Source organism: Lutjanus erythropterus, chromosome 10, assembly GCF_056507025.1.
Source record: "Lutjanus erythropterus isolate fLutEry1 chromosome 10, fLutEry1.hap2, whole genome shotgun sequence".
In the NCBI taxonomy this organism is placed as follows: domain Eukaryota; kingdom Metazoa; phylum Chordata; class Actinopteri; order Lutjaniformes; family Lutjanidae; genus Lutjanus; species Lutjanus erythropterus.
Window position 1 is genome coordinate 27,092,067 of NC_139326.1, and position 23,682 is coordinate 27,115,748.

The window sequence follows — 23,682 nt, forward strand, 5'->3', positions numbered from 1 at the left end:
TCATTTCTATACCAACGTGATATTTCTGTAGGGAAGCAGACAAGCACACTGAGGCCTCTCTGAACTGAACTTTACAGATACTGACCTCTCAGACTGGTTTTATCCCTAACCACAGAAGAGTAATATCCCAGAAGACACAAGAATAATAGAGCTCTGTGTGTTTTGTTGTTTGTGTGTCAAACCCAAATTAGTATATTTGTATCTTCTATTTTAAATTAACAAGTTGAAATGATTATGAGTGAGTGCACACAGTGAGTGAGACGATGTTTCCAATTTGAATCCTAGGTAGAGGAAGACTTAAACAGAACCACACTGAGTTGCTCAACCAGTGTGAACCTATTTCCCTTTAAAATTTACTTTACTTAAAAGTCATTATGGGAAGCTGTTTGTCTAGATGTTGTAATACTACTGTTGTGCAGAAATGAGACGATGTATAGATTAACAAAGAGAAGCCTAGCCCAAAATTACATGTTTTTGAAATTGAAATTGGGTTTATTCTACATGTCATCCATCTGAATTGTGGGGCCTGAGATGTGGTGAAAGCAGGTGAAATAAAACCCCACCCATTACCTGGCAGGGTAGTTTCTTTGTAATTATTTTAGCATATTTCTCACCTCTTATTGAGTCATGCTACTTTCCTTTTATCATGGACGTGGGGTTTGTATGAAGATGTATTTAATTTGTCAGTATGTAGACAGAGTGAAATATAAAATGAGTTTTTGTGCATGCAAATGTACCCTATTTGAGAATGTATAACCTACTAGTAGTGCTCTCTATTACTTATCTCGCTTTAGTGTGCATTAGAACTCTATAATATTACATATTTTGTATATGAATCCATTATTTACTTTAGGTTATAACATGCACATGAGTCAGTTGAGTTTACTTTATTAGCTGAATGAAATAACTGACGGCACTCTGCATAGTTTTTAGGACACCATCTAAAAAATGGGGGAGGAGGTGGCTGTGGTATAAAATATAGCACATTTCAGGGAAATTATTTTAATCATGTGAACACTGAGAGGTGTGAAAACAGTCATGTGTCGCCCTGTTCACTCTTTCATATAAATCAAGTTGGTATGCAATTACTCTGTTTTTTTTTGTTTTTCTCACTTGCATTAAAGTGATTAAATTTGATAATCAAGCAAGTGGTTGTCCTTTGCCTAGATAAAACTATAAACTATACAATGGCATGGATACAAGCAAGCATCCATGCCATTCATGTACTTTTTAGATGTGTAAGAAACAAGGTCATTTTGACCAAATGCTTTAATCTAATGTGCACATGTGCAAAAGCACAAGTTGCCATGGTGCAAGATACAGTGCCAAAGCATTTCTATCATGCAGTGATGACATGATGCAAGTATTTAAGTAGAGAAGATACACAATACTGGATTTGTGCCGATATCTGATATGACAATATTTTCCAACACATTTTGGCTTTTTGCCTTTATATATATTCATATATATGAACACATTTTTTCTACCTAATTGCAGAAAACATCAAGTCGGTTATGGAAAAACCTTGTTATTATGCTTACTGTTAATGTGGCAGATGCAGACATAAAGTACAATTCTTTCAAAATCTGCACATTCAGTGGACAAAATAAGAAAAAAAACTGCTGACATGTTTTCTTTTCATCCGTGACTGTATCTCTTTGTTTTTCACAAAGTCATCAGGCTGGCAGTTGTTTAGATATTTGTAGTGTTGAAGGAATGTTATATTGCTTCTTTGTACATGACTGACATGGTGTGACAACACTATAGTGTACCCTTACAACATGAGTGCTCAGTAGTCATTACTACATTATTACATTATTATATTAGTACTCAGTATTCATGGGTCAGACAACCATCCTAAAACTTGGACTATTTGTAATCTCAACTATATACCTGTGAAGTTTTGTGACTGTATCTTGCCCTCTTGTGACATTATCACAGTGATTAAATCTGTTCACCAACAAATAAACACTTACCAAATAACTCGAAACTGCTCCGGTGGTAGTTCTAGTCAGTGTCTCCAGGACCATATTTTGCTAAGATGACACACACTAACAAGGTGAAAAAAAGATACTAGACACACTGTCTCAACTGTTAAACATGAATATTTGATTTATTTGGTTTATGCTCCTCAATTCATGTAATAAGTATGCGCTGAGGCTCTGTATAAGATTTTGTGTGCACTTCATGTTAACTAAATACTTTTATTATTTATTTAGTTTGACTTTGAGATGATAATAAGTAAGGACACTATATTGAGCATAAAAATCTTTATTACTTGTTCCAGCACAGAAGGCATCAACTTGACCAAGGAAAAAACATTTCAGTTTTTTTTGTGTAAAAATTAGCTTCATATAATAATTAATATAACTTGATGTCTAGCTATGAAACATTATGTAATATTTTAATAACCATTATGACATGTTTTCTCATGGTTATGGTATAGCTTACTCATAATTACAAAAAGATTTTTTACTTATAAGGAGTAATGTAAAAACATGTAAAAAAATATGATGAATGTGTGAGTTTAGAGAGGTGAAGTGTAGTTTGGTGTCTGCATAACAAAATATTTGGTTCATGCATATGTCACAGCTTAATAGCATATGTTTCACAAAGACATTTAGAAAAGTGCAGTCAGAGAGAAGTAAGACAAAGAATGTTAATGTCTTTTAAAAGAAGTGAACCCTGGGTCACTACTGTATAAAAGAAGTAAAAATAGCATCTTGTTGGCTGTAGCACTCACATGACAACATTTTAAGCAAAATGCTAGCTGCATCTCATTGATTTCCTCGATGCTGTCTCTGTGATTACAGCTGGCTGAGTGACTGGGAGCCTGTTTCTCGAGTTTTCTTCTCTGCACTCTCAATAGTGTCTGTCTGGGGCAGATGAAGAACTTTCCTGCAGATGCTCTTGAAGGCAGGGCTGGAGAAGTAGTACACCACAGGATCCAGCATGCTGTTGAGATAGGTCAGACTGATGGTGATGAAAAATGTGGTGGTCAGGTCTTCCAGGGCCGGGCAGACTTCAGATGCGGGGAGGGTGCTGGCTGTTTCTTGGGTCTTGATCCAAATCAGCAGCTGCATGATATTGCTTGGGAGGAAGCAAATGATGAAGAGTGCCGCCACAATTGTGATGAAGCACAGAGCCTTCTTAATCTTTACATGCTGGGCCAACTGTCCTGCTCTCAGACGAAGGATAATGTGGACTGTGCAGTAGACAATCACAAACAGAGGAAGGATGAAGGAAAGGACAAACTCAAACTTATGCCAGTTGAGATTAAGTTTGGGATCAGTCTCAATCATGAAGCTCTCGCAATAGGTTGTGTTGACGTGTTCCAAAGAGAAGACATGAACTGTCATTGAGATGGTGACCAACCACAGTCCAAGGGCTCCACACATGGCTTTGGAAACACTCATAGAGTTGATTGGATGATGGGGATGTACCACACGCATGTACCTGTCTGCTGCAATAGCCATCAAGAAGAAGGTACTTCCGCTGCGGTTCATTGCCAGCATGAAGAGGCAGATGTTGCAGAAAGTGCCTCCAAACTTCCACTTGATCTCAGAGATGTAGTAGCTGGCACGGAAAGGCAAAGCCATGTTGAGCAGAAAATCAGCCATTGCCAGGTTAAAGAGCAACACTGTGCTGCTCTTCCAGGGTTTCAGGTGAAAACAGAAGATCCAGAGAGCAATGCCATTTCCAAGGATTCCCAAAACAAACTCTGTCACCAGCAGTGGAGGGAGCACACTGATGAGCAGAGTCCCATTGAAATTGCACATCATGTTGAGTTCTGTGCTGCCTTGCTGGCTGATCAGAGAATCTACCCCTTGTGGTCTGTACACAGTCTTTCAAGGGAAACATTAAAAGTGGTTGTGGTTTCAGCATTTACAGGAAGTGCTTGGGTTCTGCTTTTACCACATGGTTTTAGTTGCCTCTATTGCCCTAAGATGTCTCTCTCTCTCTAAAAAAAATTATAATTGCTATTAACTCTTCTGATAAATGTGAAAAAATGCAGCAGCTGCAATAAGCCACAGCACATCACAGATGTGTTACACATCACTTTAGGGACTCAGAATGTGAGAAAATAATTCTGTAGTCAAATGCTTAACTTTTGACTACAAACAGCTACAACTGTGAGAAAACCACTCCCCTCACCCTGTCAAGGGGTGGAATGTATTCAGCAGCAAATAAACAGTCAGTTCTTCCAGTTGATGTGCTGGGAGCAGGGAAAATGGCCAAGCGTAAGGATCTGAGCAACTTGCACGAGGGAAAAATTGTGTCATCTAAAAAACCGGGCCATAACATCTCTAAAAAGGTGGGTCTTTGGGTTGTTTCCAGTATGCAGTGGTTACTTTCTACCAAAAGTGGTCCAAGGAAGGACAGTCAGCACATTGGATACAGGGTCATGGGTACTCAAGGCTCATTGATACGGGGGGGAGCGAAGGCTAGCATGTCCCAGTTGATCCCACAGACAAGCTACTGCTGCTTGCTGCGTATGGGGCTGTGGAGCCGCAGACTGGTCATAGTGCCCATACTTACCCCTGTCCACTGTACATATATTATGTAAAATATAAGTTTACAAGAGAAGAGAGTCATTATTTGTGGTACGTTTGTCATTAAATTTAGTTTTGTGTGAAATCACCCAGTAAACTACATCTCTTGTCTCAGGCAAAGTATGTTACCAGCACCAAAAACCGCTGACCCTTCTAACGTTATTTTACCTGAAGTGTTTTAGCCATCAACTCCTAGTCCTTTTATAAGGCAGGAAGTGACAGAGCAAGCAAGATCCGTATGAACATCCAAGTATGAAAACACACAGGCATCATAGCTTCAGTGACCAAAAAGGGAGAAAGTCATGATGTCATTTATGCATCCGGTTGGGTGTGTAGTCTTTCTAATTATGTATCTTCACAGTCTTATTACTTCAGCAGTTTCATGACGAACAGTGACTTTCTTTGACTTGTAAAATTATATTTTAAATTGACAAATGGGATCCAGAAATTATTTGTCTCTTGCAGTTGACTACTGTTCTTTTTTTTTTTTTTTTTCCGAAGTTAGGTCCCATGGCGCTCCACTGGACAGGGAGGGACATACAGGACAACAAGGATCTGCTACTTATGTCTGTCTTCCAGATACCACAGGACACATTCAGAGGTCTGTTGAGTCCATGCCTCAATGGGTCAGAGCTCTTTTGGCAATATGAGGGGGGCCTACACAATATTAAGCTATTATTGGCTAATATATCAATTAAATGTCTCAGTCATTCATTTTTAACAAATTTGTACTTTAGTAAATGTGATAACGCTTTGATGTTGTGGGTATGACATTAAAGACTGAAGTCTATAATGCAACCAGAATTTGAAGGAATCAGAGAAGTCTGACATCATTTGGACAGAAAAGATATGAAGAATAGTAATGAGTGAAAGGCATGGAATTCACATTCTGCACAAACTAATCTTTCAAACATCTATGACTCGTGCTGCAGAGGAGTGAAGGAGTGAAAGGCATGAATATTTGACTAGACTACATCATAGACCACAAAGGAAAAGTGTGACTTACTTTCTTCACAAGTATAAGGTGTCATTGCGAAAGCACTGCTGAGGCAGATAAAAATATAAACTATCATCATAATGACACCGGAATCTTTTGTTTGACTGACTTTTAAATCTGTCAGTTTCCATTGACACTACATTTATGAACGTGCTGCATGTGCATGCATGTATATAGTTTCCTGTTGGTGCACACATCCATTAATGTCTATGAATGAACTGAGTAAGTTTCTGTGTAGGTGTGCACCTGTGGATGTCGGAAAAGTGCTCAGTTAGTAGGGCATGTGCACCATGTATTGAGGCTGTCAGTCCTCTGCAGCGGCTGCTGGTTCATTTCCTGCCTGCAGCCCATTTGCTGCATGTCAGCCCTTCTCTCTCTACCCCCTTTCCTATCATATCTTCAGCTGTCACTATCACAATAAAGACAAAGAGCCCCCCAAAAAAAATAAAAAATAATGTAGGATGTTGGAAAAGATGCACATTCATATACAATATAAAGGTTACAATTATTGCTTTTTCTGCTTTGAGTGGGGGTGGGTGATTATTTCTTATTTTACCTCTTCTTCTGTTGAGATAGATTTCCTCTTGCATTTTCACAGGTTAGTAAACATATTGTATATAAAAAACAACAACAAGGGAAACAGTAAAATATACAGGCCATACCCACCATATCCATATCACATTTCACCACATGTCACGGATTATGTAAAGCACCAACATGTTTCCTTTGGTGAAATTTGTAAAAGACCTTTAAAGGTGATCAAAGACATGAATGCTTCTTAAAAAAAATGCAATTCATTCCATGCCCAGGGTGCATAAAAAGAAAAAGCTGTTTTTGTGTCCACCCTGGGGCCATTTGAAAGAATCTGACTTATAGATCTGGTGCTATTGTTGCTAGTATGACAGGATAAAAGGTCAGATATATATGTAGGTCATTTACCTAACAGTATTTTGACAGTAAGCAAAATCATGTGTGATTCTCTCCTCTGGTATAGAGAACACCATCCTAAAGATTCATATAAAATAGAATGGTGAGTACGGGAACGTGCACTTGTTACAGCATAATGCAGTTTTTTGAGAAGGGCTGAATTTGCATGTATGTCGCAACCACATCACCATAATCTAAAAAAAATAAAATTAACTTGGCAAGTAAGTATTTGTAGGAAGTGACTCTTTCTATAAATATTCCTGGTGAGATCAGCTGCCTTAAAGCAAAAACATGAGTCATTTGGTCTTTTTTAAATTTAGAACTAGTTTTAGTTTTAACAGTGAACGCTGCAGCAAATGAAACGTATGTGAATGTATCAGTTCTGAATAACATCTATGCACTGAAATTATTGTTTAAAAAAAATAATCATTGGGGCACTATAGGTCAGTTCGTAGAGCATGTGCCCCATGTACTGAGGCTGTTGGTCCTCTGCAGCAGCCACTAGTTCAACTCCTGTCTGCAACCCATTTGCTGTGTCATCTCTTCTAAAAAACAATCACCAAAAGACAGAAGTGGTTTTGGGTTTTTTTTTTGGATTTTTTAGTGTTAACATGAGCCCGCAGTACCTTAATTTGGAGAATGCTTTAGAAATATGAGGAAGGAAAGTATGTCTTTCATAAAAAAAAAAAAGTTTTGAGTTTAACACCTATGTTCTGTTGTGTGGTTTGCATTATGTTCAATTTTGTGAAGGGGAATGATTTTTTTGTCATTAACAGTGCTGCATAGTTATGTTGAATGGGCCTCTGATCTGTGAAGAATGGATTGGTTCATTCAAAAGTATTTTTCTTAATAATTAGAGGCTACAGTAGACTGATATGTATTATGAGGGAGCTCACAGTCACAGTTTGTGAACCTCTACTGCAATCTAGTGGATAAACTTTGAACATGATGCTTTTGCATACTGTTCTGCATGTTTTAGAGATTGTGACATGTGAAGTGTGTTTCCCTGAGTCAATTTTGAGGTCACGTTCCTCTTAAAATTTAATCTTAATCTTAATCTGTAATCTTAAAAATTTTAATACGAAAGTGTGTTGTGTGATGTCGTCTTTTTAATCTTTTATTCATTTTATTTCTAGAGATTTATTTTGACACTATGCAGTGTTGCCTTTTCATCATTTTATTTATTTGTTTAATCTCTATGTATTTATATTGGCACTTTTAAAATTGTTTTTATTGTTCTTGTCGCTTCCATTGTTCTGTCTTTTTTTTTCTACTATATTTTTGTGTCTTTTGCTTTGTGTGGTAATTTTACCTCAATTTTAGCTCAACTTTATCTTACTTTAGTTTGGCCTCACTGTTTTGACATTCTGTTGTAGCACTTTGTAAATTCTGTTTTTAATGGTGCTATATAAATAAAGTTATTGTTGTTGTTGGTTAAGAGAAGAGAAAATGGTAATTGTTCAGTTTAGTGTTGTAGGTGTCAGAGTCATGAAGTAGTTAATTTTTATCATGTTATGACATACTATAACAAATGTTTGTTAGTAGGACGGAGAGTTAAGGAGACAGGCTGAAGGAGTAGCCATTGATAAGCATTTAATGAATGAACAGGGTTTCACAACCTCATATCATAGCCTTTCATAGTTCTTTACAGTGTCAAAACATTAAAATACACAGATAACACACAAAAGCAACTGTGGGGGGAAAAGTTCCCATATCTGCTCTTTAATTACTATCTATGGACCGACGCATGTGTGCACTGAACTACTCTCACATGACTTATCAGTTATAACGTCAGTTCATATCTTTTCACATGTCAGTGCTGTCACTCTAATTTATCCCTAGATGTGAGTTAGGTCTTGCCGGGTTAGAGGCTTGAGAGTGTGTGGGCCGAGTCGCTGTGTGGAAACCAGTAGGAAAAATGTGAGAGAGCCAGTTTGGCCTGCAGGGCAAACACGTCCTTTTGTTCACTTCTCCTGTTGTCCCATCCGCCCTTGTGTTTCCTTCACCTGCATACTTGGGAACAAAACATCATGGTGGCTGCTCCACCTGGCGCAATGAACATGAAATTCCAGTCTAACAACCTTGAAGAGGACTGAAATGTAGACACAAGAAACAACTGCAGGGTTAGTTTTCTTATTCCAGTCTGCTGTTAAACAGGTGCTATTTGTGAGAGGCTGAAGAACTCCACCTGAGCTGCAAGGTTCGGAAACAACAATGACTTAACATGGTCAGCATAAAGAAAAATCAATAAAAACTAATTATACTGTCCACTTTTCAAATGTTCAACTATAAAACTTTTTATCTTAATAGATGATGTGAAGTTCTGGCTGCAGCTGTGGAATGCTAAAAGATGGAGGAAGCAGTGACTGAGACCAACAAAGCAGGTTATTCAACATACTTCAGGTCATATGGTGCATCACTGGGTAAAGCAAGAGACACACGATAGTCTAAGGTGAAAACCCATAATGCATTAGAGAAGGATATGAGGGACAGGTTACTAAATGATACACAGAAATAATAGTTAACTAAGTGGGATCCCAATTATAATTTTAGTGTCCTTCACTGGTTACCAGTTGATTTTTAACTGGAGGTTCTTATTTTAAGTTAATAGGCTTTGTATTGATATGCACTACCTTGCTTATCTGAGCTGACCACACCCTCTTCACTCCATTAATACTGGTGTCATTCCTTCAGTTAACAAAAATATCAGTTGGCTTCAGAACAATTGCCTACCATGGCCCTTATCTCTGGATTGGCCTTTCATTACATGGTTAGTTTAAATCTTTAAGTCAAGACTGAAAATAAACCTTTATTCACTTCATTACAGCCTATCTTATAACTTAGACAGGTCTGTCACCTTTGAAGGGACCGTTCACCCCCAAAACAAAACTGCATATGCTTCCCTTGGCCTGTAGTTCCTATAGTGCTATTTTTCCATCTAGATTTTTGTGAGTTGCAGAGTTTTTGGAGATTGGCTGTAAAGATATTCCTTCCACTTCTCTCCAATACAGTGGGACTAAATGGCCCTTAGCTGGTGGAACTTAAAGCACCAAAATACATTTGCATTACATTTTCAGTAGACTCTACTGGAACAACTTTCTTTTCTACTTGAACATTGTTCATTTTATTTTGAAGGATTTCTCAGAATTGTTTACATATTTGTCTATGCATCTCAGAGGCATAACTATACCTGTAACTATATTAACTGCTCTGCTTAAAGGGAAAATGCACCACTTTTTATGTGGTTGTCCATCACAACCTGTCGACTACCAACGCTGCTGGGTCACGCCCCCCAGCATCTCATACTGATGCATAAAGTACCACTTGGTTAGGTTTAGGAAAGGATCGTGTTTTGGGATAAAGTAAGTATATTATGTGCGTTATCTGAATACCAGTGAAGCAAGTTGCAAGATATGTGATGCATGTAAAATGGAACTTCAAATTTTTAATTAACATTTTGGTTTCACACAGGACTGATAACCTGTAATTCTTCCTTAATGCCACTGACATCACTGTGACATCACTGGATACCGGAAGTGCAACAGATTTTGCAGCACGAGAACTCAGCTTTCTCTGTTAATATAGAACACACTGAGGAATTTATTGATTCAATTGACTACATTTAGCATTTACCACATAAAGTGGAGAACTTTCCCCTTGATACACCCCTGATAAATTAATTTAAACCATTTTTTGTCTGTTCTGAGGGTTAGGGTTAGGTAGATTTGCAATATATTAACTAAATCATAATTTATACAAAAGCCTTTGTCAAAAATAGTAGGCGTCTTAGTCATCCACACTTTTATGACCTTTCAGTGTCTGTGATAATGAATCATTACTATTGCTAAGGGTGAGTGTGTATAAACTGACTTTTGTGTTATTAAAACAAAAAATGTTATGCTTATACTAAAAAGAGACATTTACCAAATGTAAAGGTTCAAAGAATTAAAACAATTATAATTTATGTAAATTTTTGATAATAAAGCTGTTGAATGAATCATTTACATGTCTATTTGCATATTTATTAATCTTGGAATACTAAATGAAGGCAAGGTATATCTTAGCAATGTTAACAAGGCATTTGAACTTATTTTGCAAGAAAAGAGCTACTTATTTAACTTTTATTTATTTGATAAATTTATTTTCCTTCTGAGTACCTTTGCATAGTCATATTGGTGTACACTCCACATGGAAAGGGTCTATTTTTATTGTAGCTCCAAAAATAACTGTATTTGCCACCATATCGGTAATCTGTGAATTCTTCTGTCTCAAAAATCCCATATCAGTCGGGCTCTGCCAGACTATAAAGTTGTAAAAACGTCAGTGTCACAACAGTACCGTACAGACAATCGGCACATCCGCTGATTTTAATCTGTTTCATTTCCTGGTTTATGTCCTGACTGATAACTGTTATTGTAAAAGCAGATGCGATCTCGGGGTTAAAAGAGAAGAATAATCCTCTTGGGTTTCATTTCACTGACGTGACGTCACGGCCTGCAGCTGAGAGAGCCAAAAAAAAAAAAAAAAATCAATAACAACCTATAAGGAAAAAGCTGATTTAATGACTTGTCATACCTGCGCTCTGGTAAAAGGCAGCAGGAAAAAATGACATGCATATGGGGGGAGGAGGAGGATGTCTGCGGGCAGCAAAAGGCAAAAGACACGACGATGATGATGATGATGATGATGATTTCCTCCACCTTTGGGGGAGGATCCATCCACGTAACGCTGCAAGTCAAACTCGTATTTGCTCTTCCTCCTTCAGCCGCGATGCATCAGCAGGAATGAAGCCGCCGCTCGGAGATGCCTCTTGCTCACACACACACAGTCTGGAGTACAGATAAAAGAAGAGGAAACCTCTGATATTTACCCTCGCCCGGACGTTTTTGGTGTCTTTTTTTCTGGAAAAAGACGGGGGATTATTTTATTTATTTCCTTGCCGAAACCGTCATTGTCCAAACTAGAGGATGAACACCATCAGACAGGTGCCCACACGAGTGAAAACCAGGCGGACTGAGGCCAACCTCGGAGCCGAGAGGGAGCATTTTGACAAGCAGCAGGTAAATAATCAAAACAGTGGGAATCGTAGGGTTATTGTTCACTGTGGGATGAGAAAACCTGCGCTTTATTCAGGCCTGCTCTGGCTTCACAGGGTGACCGTAGATGTGTGTGCGGTGGTCACAGTGTACCGCATAGGCCACATCTCCAATTAACAAATTAACTCTGGAATTATGTTTAATATGTTAATTAAATGGCTTGATTAATACAGTTAAAGCCAGCTATGAGGTTTTACATGCCACGTGTAAAATGTATATATCACATAAACAGTATTTGTCATTATATAATCTTACACTGCAACTTTTACTTGAAGAATTTTGAGTTTTTCATCATTTTAAATGAGCCATATCCGGAAAAACCTGTTCATTTGACATTAGAACTGCAACAATTGATAAGTTGTCACCTGATAAATTAATGGCCAACTATTTTAATAATGTATTATCATTTTGGGTAATTTGTAAAAGGAAAAAATGTCTAAATTCTCAATTTCAGCTTGTAAAATGTGACTATTTTCAGGTTATTTTGGAACCACAACAATCAATTAATTGATTATTAAATTAATCACCGATTAATCAGCTTGTGTCAACTTCAAAAGAAAAAAACAGTCAGTATTCTCTGATTCCAGCTTCTTAATTGTGTGTTTTTTGTTTTTTTTTTTAAAGTTTTTTACTCCTTTATGACAGTAAATTGAATATCTTTGGATTGTGGGCAAAATAAAACATTTGAGGGTGACATCTTGGGCTTTTGGAAACTCTCTATCAATATATTTCAACATTTTCTGACTTTTTATGGACTGAATAACCAATTGACTAATTGAGAAAGTGACTGACAGATGCATCAGCAGTGAAAATATTAGTTAGTTGCAGCCCTGTTTCACAGTCATGTCTCACAGAGCTGGCATGAGCTGTCTCAGAGGCCAGCTTCTACTAAAAATGGTCAGTTCTGAGAGATTTGACCATTTAAGCCCAACAGAGCTCCGTCTAGTCACACCATTCATTTCTCACTGAAATCTGTCCACTGGTATCATGCTGATCTAGTCCTTCCTGTTTGGCCACCTTTCCTCCCTCACAGACTTTTCTTTCTCTGTTTGTAACTGCCTTGTTTTTGGATATATAGCACTTATGAAACAGGAAAAAGGGCTTTAATTTTGACACATCTGTGTGTTAAATAAGTCAGAATCCGTTTTTTTTTTTTTTTTTTTACATGTATGTGCACTGAATGAATGAGGTTTGTGACATACAACAACAGGTTCTTTGTGGTGTCAGGCTCTTGAACTGCAGTCATCTGCAAATAAAACCATTACATGAGTGAGAGACTTGGATGGAGAAATTATTGTTTAAAATCTATTTAAGACAAACCAGTAGGTCATGGATCTGCTGATTCAAGTGAAGCACACACCCCAGTCTGACTTGGAAACATGAGACTCATACGAGGTTGAGTAACTAAACAAACTGTGAAACAGCTGCCTGGGAGTTCAGACTTACAGCACTTTCAGTATTTTGTTATCTAAAATGGGCTGAGCTTTTCCTACGTTGGGTGTATATTCCTCTGTCAATGTTTTATTTGTTTTTGAAGCACAAGGAAAGAGGTGGAGCCGAGGTGTTCAAAACCTCGCCTATCTGTCCTCAGTGCCCCTTCAACCACCATACAAAACAGCTACTATGAATTTTAGGAAATGTTTTACATTTAAAAAGACTTTTGTTTGTAGCCTTGAGTTCATATGTTGAATATTGCAGCATATTTGTTGATTAGAACAAATAAATGGCAATAAGTCGGCACAGTTTTGGTTTCAAAACTAGGCATTGTTGCCTCACTACTTCCATGCTGTGCAACAAATGTTCAACAAGTCACATTTTGTGCATGATGGACAAGTGTTAAAGTGTTGTTTAAAACTCATAACACTTTAAGAATGGATATTCTGATTTGCTGCATTGAACAGGTGTCATTGTAAATATGACTAACTTTCAGTTGCAGTGTGCAGCCACAGGGGAGCAATTCACCACTGCTTAGCTGGTTGGATCCACTGGGCAACATGCAAATGAAGTGGGCAGTGTAAGGAAGAGTCCTGACTGATTGGCTAATGGTTACAGGGAATTATTTGAAGTGGGGTTGTATGAAGTACTTGTCAGTAGTCAGTATATTCGCTATAGTAGATGCCAGTCAACAGGCAACAGACAGGGTCAGCAACAAAATGTATTTTAGCCACTTAAAGATGGTTCACCTAAAAAAATCCATATCAGTTTAAGTGTGTGCTATGTCTAGAATATTTTCACCACTTTACCTTACCATCAGACAGCCTTTTCTGGTGGGAAGCTGCTATTTTATAAACCAAATATTTCACTCTCCAAACCAACCAACCTCCATAGACAAAATCAATCATTTTGCCTGGCAGAATGCAGGAGTTGCAGGTCAACCACTGCCTTGATACGTTAGTTTGTTTGTATTATTGTGTGCGTTTAGTGCATCTGAATTATCCTTTTAAAACACAGAAGTCATGCAAATACACAAACAAATTAACTGACTGAGAAAGTGAAAGGCCAGCAACTCCTTTGTTCTGCAAGGTAAAATTACTGATTTTGCTTATGGAATTTGAACCGTTTGGAGAAAGTGATATTTGGCTCATGTAACAGCAGTTTCCCGTCAGAAATAGCTGTCTGATAGCAAAGTAAAGCAGTGAAAATATTATTAAATTATTAAATTATTAAATATAGCTAAAATACGTCTTGCTACTTACCCTGTCCACGGCAGTTCATTGCTGGTACGCCCCCCCACCTCTTCAAACTGAGTCTTACCAATCAGCATCTCCTGTAGGTAATACCCTGACATCCAATAAGCACTTCATTCAACCCCACATTAAATAATCCAAACTATCTGTTTAACATTTTTTCAGAAACTATATTGTTCAGCCCTTTACAGCCTCTTAATTAGCATTTTACCACAAGTAGATCAGTGGATGCAAAGACTCAGCTAGTCGCAGTATGTACTAAGTGATACAACTGTGCAACTACTCTGTTCTTTTACCTGTAATCTCCTCTGTTTAAAAGGCTGCTGTGTGTAGGAGGAAGCCTGTATATGTCCCTATTGGATTAATGTTTCTCTTGTCATAGAGTCCGTCAGTACTGCTGATTCATCCAGCACACTGACTGAAACTCCTCTTCTGCTCCACTCTCACTCCTGCATTCTCTTCTCTTATGTTGACCTCGGTACCAAGGTGAAATGTCTCACACAGCGTCCTCTGTGTGTGTGTGTGTGTGTGTGTGTGTGTGTGTGTGTGTGTGTGTGTGTGTGTGTGTGTGTGTATGTGTAGTGTTTGCTTTCTCTCACCCCTGTTGCCTGAGTGAGCACCCATGAGGAGTGAAGGGGGATGGGAGTACCAGCGGGTAAACACAGCTACTGAGTGGGAGTAGAGAGAAAATTAAAAGCACTTTGGTTGTGATTGTTTCACGCTCTAATAAAAGTGTCTAATGTGTTAAATTAAGTTTTTGCAGTGAGATCTTATGTCAGCGTAAAGGTAAAGTAATAGCGTGGCCCTTTGTGTTTGTTGACAAAGTGTTTCTACACCAAAGAAATCTGCAGTCCTGTATTTTTTTCCTCTGATGAAAACTGGACGAAATGCTCATGATTCAATCTTTTGACGTCAAGTGATGTGTCAAGCAGTATAACTGCACAAAGTGCACATGTAATGCTCATGCAATATTTACAAAACATGTGCTCATGATGCTCATAATATCCTTGTATTTTCACTGAAAATAGAACAGCGTTAAAGTCCTAACACAATGTCACAATAATACCATGTTCATGCTGCGATACATATCATATGTTTTGTGCTCTGGCTCACATGGTGTTTCACAGCTAATGTGCATAATTATGAACATCATGTGAATCACAAGCTAACTAAACAACTCTGCAAATTAGCCAAAGAACAGTTAAATGTTTTGTTGAATATTTCAGTGACTGCAGTATTCATAATGTAATTAAACATAAAAGTAAGACATAACCTAATAATAAGACGAGACCTCTGTCTGTGCAGCTATACAGTAGTTCTCTTCATTCTTTAACTCATCTATACTGCTATACAAAACTTAAGCTTTATTCCATTCACTGACAAAATTAGCCTACGAATGTGAACAAGCTTTTATATCAAACTATCTATCTCATATATGATATATATGATATGAGTGTTTGCATATTAGGGTTGGGAGATATGTTAAAATTTTCAAAAATTCACTACGTTATGTACACTGTGTATATGCACTGTGCCCAGTAAACAAAATAAGCTCACAGAGTGTTATAAATTAAATATCCTCACACATATTTTCTTTTTTAAATAGAGAAATGCAACTGCACGCCTTCTGAATTCAAGTTTCTGTCTTTTACCAATACGAGCCTCATTGGCTCGTTAATTCATTAAAAAACGCACTTTATTCAAACTCAACAGAGAAACATTTTGTTAGCGTGTCCACTCTTCCAACAATCACCAAGTCTGATTTGGTCGAATTAAATCCTTAATTCGCCACATGAAAAGAGTGTAGAGTCTGACTCAGCTGGTTGTTGATAGGCGATATATGTGTCCAATCCCCTAACCCTGTTGTGTATTGCTATTGCCCTGTTGGTCTGTGGTTCCAGGGTCTTCATCATAGTAGCTAAATATTCAGGTGCATCCTTTAATATAGGGCTGGTTTGTCTGTTTTGATGTGGGGTTGTATGAGGCACTTATCCATAGTGTATTTACTACAGTAGATAGTGGTCACCACACTCGCGGTTTGGAGAAGCAGAGAGGGGTACTGGTGTAAAATGTTAAGCAATGTCCTGCTGCGAACAGGGTCAGCAACAAAATGTATTTTAGCCTCCTAAAAAATCAGTATCAGTTTGCTTGAATGTTATATTTAGAATATTTTCACCTTTGCTGTGTATTGGCAAGAATCAGGCATTATGATACGTTTAAGGGCTGCACAATTAATCACAATCAGTATAAAATTGCTATATAGCCAAGTACAATATCCAAATCACAGAACCAAAACCAAATAACAGTATTTTGAAAAAGAAAAAATATATGAGAAAACAGCATTAGAATGAGATGCTATATCGCTGCATAGACTACTGAGCCTAAAAGTCTTGTTCTTCAGATAAAAGAAAATATTGTTGTTTGGTACAGACTTCAGTAAATATCACATCATCACAGTTTTAATCTTTTTTTTTTTCAGTGAACATTGTAACACACAGCTGATCATATCATCTAATTGTATTGCATATGGTAATCACAGTTTCAGTCAAAATAATCAGAGTATGATTTTTCTCTACCAAATCATGCATTTTCTATACAAGACACAATGAGCCACTGCCATTAATCTTTGCATGCTTTATGATATGATGAGATTTTTTGATACAGTGTTACAAAACATAATACTGTGATACTCACACATATAGATACTTTCCATTATGCATGTTTTATTTGTGGTTATACAGTGTGCATGACCATGACATGTGCAGTGTCCTTTCTGTTTGGACAGATGAGCAGTTAGAGGGAGAACAAGAAGAGATATCCAGTGTGGGCTGAGTTGTGTATTAGGATTATTGCCTGCGTTGATGTGAGAGAGGCCATGCCAGTTTAATCAGAAAAGGGATAAAGACGCTGTAGGACAGCAGAGGAGCAACACAATAAGAAGTTAATAAAACACCAAAATAACCTTGTAAATACTTTGATCTGAACTGAAAGTGGCATCAAGGATATGTAACTCTTCACCTTGCAGTTTGTTGCCTCTGTAACACATTTGGTCACTGCTTTCACTGATTTAATACGCTAGCCAGGTGGATTCTTATTAGTGGTACATGTAGTTAACCTCGTCTAATGGCTGTGAGCTGTGTGTGTGTGACCTTGTTTGCCAGATCCCCAGCAGCAGTCTGTTGAATTAAGCTGATAAGGACCTGCAATAAGTGCTCTTGCTGCGGGGCATTATGTCCAGTGAGAAGCACCTCAGGTGTAGCTTTGATGCCTTTGACTTCTTTACCTTCATGCACTGTGCCACACCAGGATGTCCAAGCACGTAGACACGCTGCTGAAACCCAAAGATGACAAGGTAAGCAGAGAAGGTTGGAGGTATCAATGCAGCGACTGTGGAGCGAGTGTATGGCTACAGTAATGCTAGCTGGCAGTAGACCTTATGGCCAGCCTGAGGGATTAGTCCAGGCTTTCCCTCCCTCTCACTTCTCCTCTCTGCTGCTCAGGGGATTTACTGACGCCTGAACCAGATGCAGCACTAACTTGTCGGGCAGCCACGCAGTCGACAGTGTGAGCATGTCTGCAGCACTTGGACCAAATTGCTCTGTTAGTAGAAAGTTTGGATTTCATCTGACTTACCTTTGACCGTGACATGAAGGAAATGGTATCTGTGTGTGTTAGTAGTGTGTGACCTGTGTGCAGGTTGATGTGAGGCTTGATAGTGAGATGTTTAGGAGCAGAACTGTAGAAACTGAGTTTTCTCTGTTACCGTAAAACAATAGCAGTTAAATCTGTAGGCAGTTAAAGAAGCTGACTAGTAATTTGAGCTGTAATGATTAGTTGATTAATGGATCAGGGAGACAGTTGATGAAGTCACCTTGATCTCTAAGAAATAGTAATATTCACTGTCTTCTGATGGTTGATAGACCAAATAGTTACTCCAGAAAATAAGTGGCAGGTTAACTGTTAAAATGATCATTAGTTGCAACCTTACCTGTAATTGGCTCTTCTTAACTCCCATCACTTTTTGCTCTGTGCACCTGTTAACCTCGGTCAATTCCCTCCTTTCCCGTTTCCTGTAGATGTGTGCCAGTCTATATTGAAATGATTGTGAAGATTAAGATAAGGTTAAAAGATGTTGCTTGGGCACCTATGAAAAGGAACATATAAGACACATCTCATGTTAGCTATTGTTTGCAGAACATTAGCTAACTGGGCAGCTAAACAGTTGTGTAGATTTGCTACCTACAGAGCTGCAATGAGTGGTTAATAAATAAGTGGTTATTAATGAAGTTTTAAATCAATTGCCAACTATTTTGATAATCGATTTAAGTTTTTTTTTTTTTTTTCAAGTTTCTGAACTGTGAATATTTTTTGGTTTCTTAACTCTTTTATGACAAACTAAACGTCTTTGGGTTGTGGGCAAAACAAGACATTTGAGGACGTCATCCTGCGCGTTGGGAAACGCTGGTCAACATTTTTTACATTTTTGTCTTGTTTCATCCACAACTCAAAGATATTAAGTTGAGTGTCATAGAGGACTATAATAAAAGTGAAATCAGAGAATTAGGATATTTTTTCTTAGAAAATGAAAGACAACAACAAAGACTGAAAACGATTACTTAATCAGCAAAATAGTTTGCAATTTGTTTGTAATCAACAATAAAAATAGTTGTTAGTTGCAGCCCTTGTAGTTTGATTCCCATGCAGCCAGTGCCTGTTGCTTCCACAGTTGCCTTAATCAAGGGCATGTAAAGGTATGTTTGCAGTAGCCCTCCAACAACAACAAGTGACAAGGAAGTCAAAAAGCTGCACTACAGCAGACTGTAAACTGTACCTATCATTTGGTCACCCTCCACTTCTTGTCCTGCATTTGATGTCCGTGTCCTCTCTGTCCCTGTCCTCAGTGTCTTGCTGCTCTCTGACTGACAGCCATTCTGAATGTACTATGAGAGTCTCCCTGCAGCCTCGCTGCTCAGCGGCCATCTGTTGAGGCCTCAGTGCCAGGCTCTGTGTGCCAGAGCGCGGCCCCCATCCAACCCAATCTTCTACCCCAGCTGTCGGCCTTCCTCCCTAAACAAACCCCTCATTGTCACACGGGCCTCCATGCTAGTCCGCTGCACTTGCCCTGTGTAAACGAGTGACTCGCAGTTCATTTGCGTCAGAAGCGGGCGGGGGGAGTCTCCCATTAACCGGTACACCCCTCTCTCACTCTGAGATGCCACAGTAGCCCCTCTGTGCTTTGTTGTGGAGCCATGTATATTTTGGTGGTTGTGTGTATGTGTGTTGGAGTAGGGAGGTGTGGCAACTCCCAGGTTTTGTAATGTATTAAAGAGGCTTTTATAGGGTTTTGTTGGATTAGAGGCCTCTTCTACTGATATGTGATTATGTTTCAAACAAAGATGTGACAGGGATGTCTCAGCATGTGTTTGAGGCCAAAGAACCAGGGTCACGTGCTGTCATTCATGTGCAACTTCTGCTACGTATCGTGGTTACGGGTTCATGTTAAAGGAGCCTTTTTATGCAGGATGATACTGTGGGAGAGAGATTTATCAAAGTGAGGCTGAGACTGAAGATGTTGCTGCTTTAATGCTTGAACTGTACAGTATGTTGGATTACTCTCTTATGTAATAGTAGGCTGGTGATGCTGGTTCGCCAACATCATACTGATAGTATGAGTCTCAACAGATGTGTTATCAGGACATTTGGCATATAAATAATATCGCTATTTTTAGGGTATTCTGTAATATATGATACATATCTCAATATATAAATTTACTCTAAAATAACATACTGTAAATTCTGAGGTAGTGCAAATATATCAAGATCTTACAGAGTATGATGCATTGCTGTTAATTGAACTGGTCAACAGTATATAATAGGAGTGACAGGACAAAATCAAATATCACCTTTAACACATTATTATGTAGAGATTACTATTGGTTTGATAAAATATTCCATCAGATTTTGATAAATAATCATCAGTAATGTGGATATAATGACTAAGTGGGTAAAGGCAAATAAAAGAACAGATATAAACAGTCTGGGCCCCGTTTCCCAGAGCCTTCGTAGCGCTACATGCGTCTTAAGTTGTATTTTAAGGTCTCCTTTAAGGTTACGGGCTGTTTCCCAGAGTTGGGACAACCTTAAGGGAGACCTTAAAATACAACTTACGACACACGTAGCGCTACAAAGGCTCTGGGAAACGGGGCCCAGGTAAGTTCAGAATATTACATTTTTCTCTATTTAAAACCAGGAAAATACAACACTTATGCCATATAACAATATAACAATATCCACGATTTAAGATGATGTATAGTTTCATATCACGATATCAATAAATGGCTCTGCACTAAGGGGGCACATAACAAACAAGTAGATGCATTTTTATTACATTTCTGTCATAGTTTTTCCTATTTTAGTAAAAATAAATAAATAAAAATTGGCGACTGTTTGTCCTCAAATACAGAAATAATTATGGCAAAGCATATTTGGATAATTATAAAAGAGTTCTTTATTTATTTTCATGATTTAACAAACATAATTGAAAGGCAGAGTACAGAGAAAATAAGCGTAGGCTAAAATATTCAATCAATACTGAAGTGCAATAAAATTAACATTCACATTCACAAACATGGGGTCTACTGACCATTTTCCAAGAGTATTCATTTTCTGAAGTCTGATTGAGTTCTACACCTCAGTGGGGTGCAGGCGAGTAAAGTAAGAGTTCTTCTCAGACCAAGTGTTGATCACTTTTTCAGCACACTTCCCTCACAGACAAAACACAGCACTAAATTGTGACTTAAGGCGGGGCGCACACACCACACAGTTCTTAAGCCTGATTTAGCTGTGGGTGGCGTCGCAGTAAACGAGGAGTAATTGTGCTGTCTAGCCGCAGCTTCGATCATTATATAATGGTTATGTGTTGGTGAGTCAATGATTCAAATCTCTCTTGTAGGATCTCAAATGGCAACATCCTGGTCAACCATGTTTGATATTATCAGGGGGAGTTGGTTTAAATACTTCAGCTGTGCAGTCAGACTCCAACTGCAACATGAACTTCAGGAGATTAAAATTGAAATATTAACAACTGAGACTAAAATTTGAGTTGCTCACCAACTTACATTTGCTGCAAATAAAAAAAGACTTAATATTTTTTAATTACTTAGTGTTTTTCTCCAACTTTGGCTTGCATCAAATTTTGACTACATCTTGATCATGTTTTCTCTTTGCAAATCACAGCCCTAGAATGGCACAAGGAAGAAAAGTCTGCACACTATTAGATAAATATTCAAATTCTCTTTTGGGAGATTCTCTTCAAAAGCAATGTTTTGTTCTACGGGATCTTCCTGCCAAAGAGAACAACAAGCATTTCCTATAGAGGCAGTAATCAGCTTGGATCACTATCACCTGCTGATCAAAAGACGGCAGGAGAAAAAAAAAAAGACACACCACACGGTGGCATTCACAGGACTCCAGGAAATAAGAAACACCTTTTTTGAATAACAACATTAATGTGACATTCCCTGAAAAAAATTGGTGGTCCTTTAATGAAAATGGTGAGAAAAAAGAAAGATGATTAATTAGCAATTCATTTTCAGACAAATGCCTCAGAGAATAAAATACAAATGTGAACAAGCAGTCCAAATAGGCTGAAGGCTAATCATTAACATCTATATCACTCCCCAACAAGTAAAAACATAGTTCAGTAAAGAGAAATATAGAAAAAACAATAAGGTTGTAATACAAACACATCATAAAAATGAGCATCAAGTATACAACAGTAATCATAACCCTAGCCACAGCTGCTGTAAGGTTCCATGTAGGGTTGCACAGTATGGTAAAAAAGTGATATCGCAATTTTTTGACTGAAATTACAATATGCATTACAGTTAGTGGGAAAGATTATTTTTCATTTTTATTGATTAAAAAATCTTAAAATGATGATGAGACATTTATTGGGGTCTGTACCTAACAAACAGTTTTTCATTTATCTGGAGAATAAGATTTTCCTCTTTCAAAAAAATTTTGTTCTGGTTCTGAAATTCAGATATTACTCTTGGGTGTATTGCAGTTTTGATAGTATTGCAATAAACTGCACAGCCCTAGTTCCATGGTTATTTTATGTTCATGGTTATTTATTTGAAATGGTGACCAGATAGTAGAAGTGGGCGATATGGACCTAAAATGATATTTCAGGGTTTTTTCTGGTAACAATATTCTTGACCATAGGACAAAATACATATGAATATTTTTGGTTTAGAATTTACAGTAGCTGTTGAGCTTTCCTCTTGGGATCTTTGGCTCACCTTGTTCTCAACCAGGTGTTTCTGCTTGAGGTGCTGAAATTAATTTATTGCTCCTTTTGTTGTTACAGTCCTCTTCTGAAGTCTTCTTCTGCACTTCTTGCATATTACTGTAACTTATTGTACATCTGTCCTTTTGTAATCAAACCACTTTCTGCTGAAGTTGCTCCCCTTTTGGTAACTAATTTCTCCACTGTAAAATTGCCATTATCACATTTTGAATTTTTTTTTTCTTTGTCATGGAAAAAATAACAATGTGTCTTGAACAATACGATATGGCACATCCTGCCAGACTGCCTTTGTGTTCAGACACCAAAGCAAGAAATTATGTGCATGCATCAAGGATGCCAAAGCTATCTCAAAATTTCTTAATAAATTGGTTAGTCATTTGGTTTATAAAATTATAGAAATAGGGAAAAATGTTGATCAGTGTTTCCAAAATCTGGTCCAGTCCAAAATGATGTCCTCAAATGTCTTGTTTTGTCCACAACTCAAAGATATTCAGTTTACTTTCATAAAGGAGAGAAGAAACCAGAAAATATTCACATTTAAGGAGCTGAAATCAGAAAATTTGATTTTTTTTATTGAATTTTTACCGAAATGACTGAAACCAATCATGAATAAATCATAAATAAATCAATTAATCGATTCATTGTCGCAGCTCTAGTCAGTTAACAAGACGACGACCTGGATGTGGACTCACTCTCTTGCTCAAACCCTCCCAGTTGAAGGATAGCTTCCACAGTCTCTCTCAGCTATCATTTTATTGACCATGAAAAGAGCACTCTAGTGTAACTTGACCATTTCAGGCAGTTATCGTGTTGCTTTGTGGCTGTGGTGCACTGTACCTGAGCTTGATTGAAATAGGTGGCTGTCCACAGGGACACACATCCAACAGTGTGGAGCTCCAGACTGTGTGTGTGTGTGTGTGTGTGTGTTTCTTTGTCTCTCCTTTCCTGCAACACTTGTTTTACCTGCTTAACAGGTTGACGAGCAGCTCGCTGTGTGTGCTGTGCTTCCAGTGACACTCTCAGGTTCATTATCAGGATAATAATTAAAGATTTTATTCTTTGATGCAGCGTTTGTCTTCTTTTAACCTGAGCTCCCGTGAAGCTAAATAGC

General features: G+C 37.9%; 2 protein-coding genes across 2 annotated transcripts in view; one reads left to right on the forward strand and one right to left on the reverse strand.

Moving 5' to 3' along the window:
* Positions 1 to 2,500: 2,500 nt before the first annotated feature.
* Positions 2,501 to 3,837, reverse strand: LOC146320549 (hydroxycarboxylic acid receptor 2-like). The gene has a single exon (XM_084729579.1). The coding sequence runs from the start codon at positions 3,780 to 3,782 to the stop codon at positions 2,808 to 2,810; it is 975 nt and encodes a 324-aa protein (XP_084585705.1). The 5' UTR covers positions 3,783 to 3,837; the 3' UTR covers positions 2,501 to 2,807.
* A 7,368-nt stretch (positions 3,838 to 11,205) lies between these two features.
* The window catches only part of hip1rb (huntingtin interacting protein 1 related b), a 33,371-nt gene continuing 20,894 nt past the window's right edge, over positions 11,206 to 23,682 (forward strand). The window contains exon 1 of the mRNA XM_084728846.1: positions 11,206 to 11,537. Coding sequence (XP_084584972.1) covers positions 11,445 to 11,537 — 93 coding nt within the window. The 5' untranslated portion in view covers positions 11,206 to 11,444. The remainder of the gene's footprint in view (positions 11,538 to 23,682) is intronic.

What these genes read in the sequence shown, in the direction of transcription:
- LOC146320549 (XM_084729579.1), bottom strand. Translation starts at nt 3,782, where the DNA reads ATGATGTGCAATTTCAATGGGACTCTGCTCATCAGTGTGCTCCCTCCA.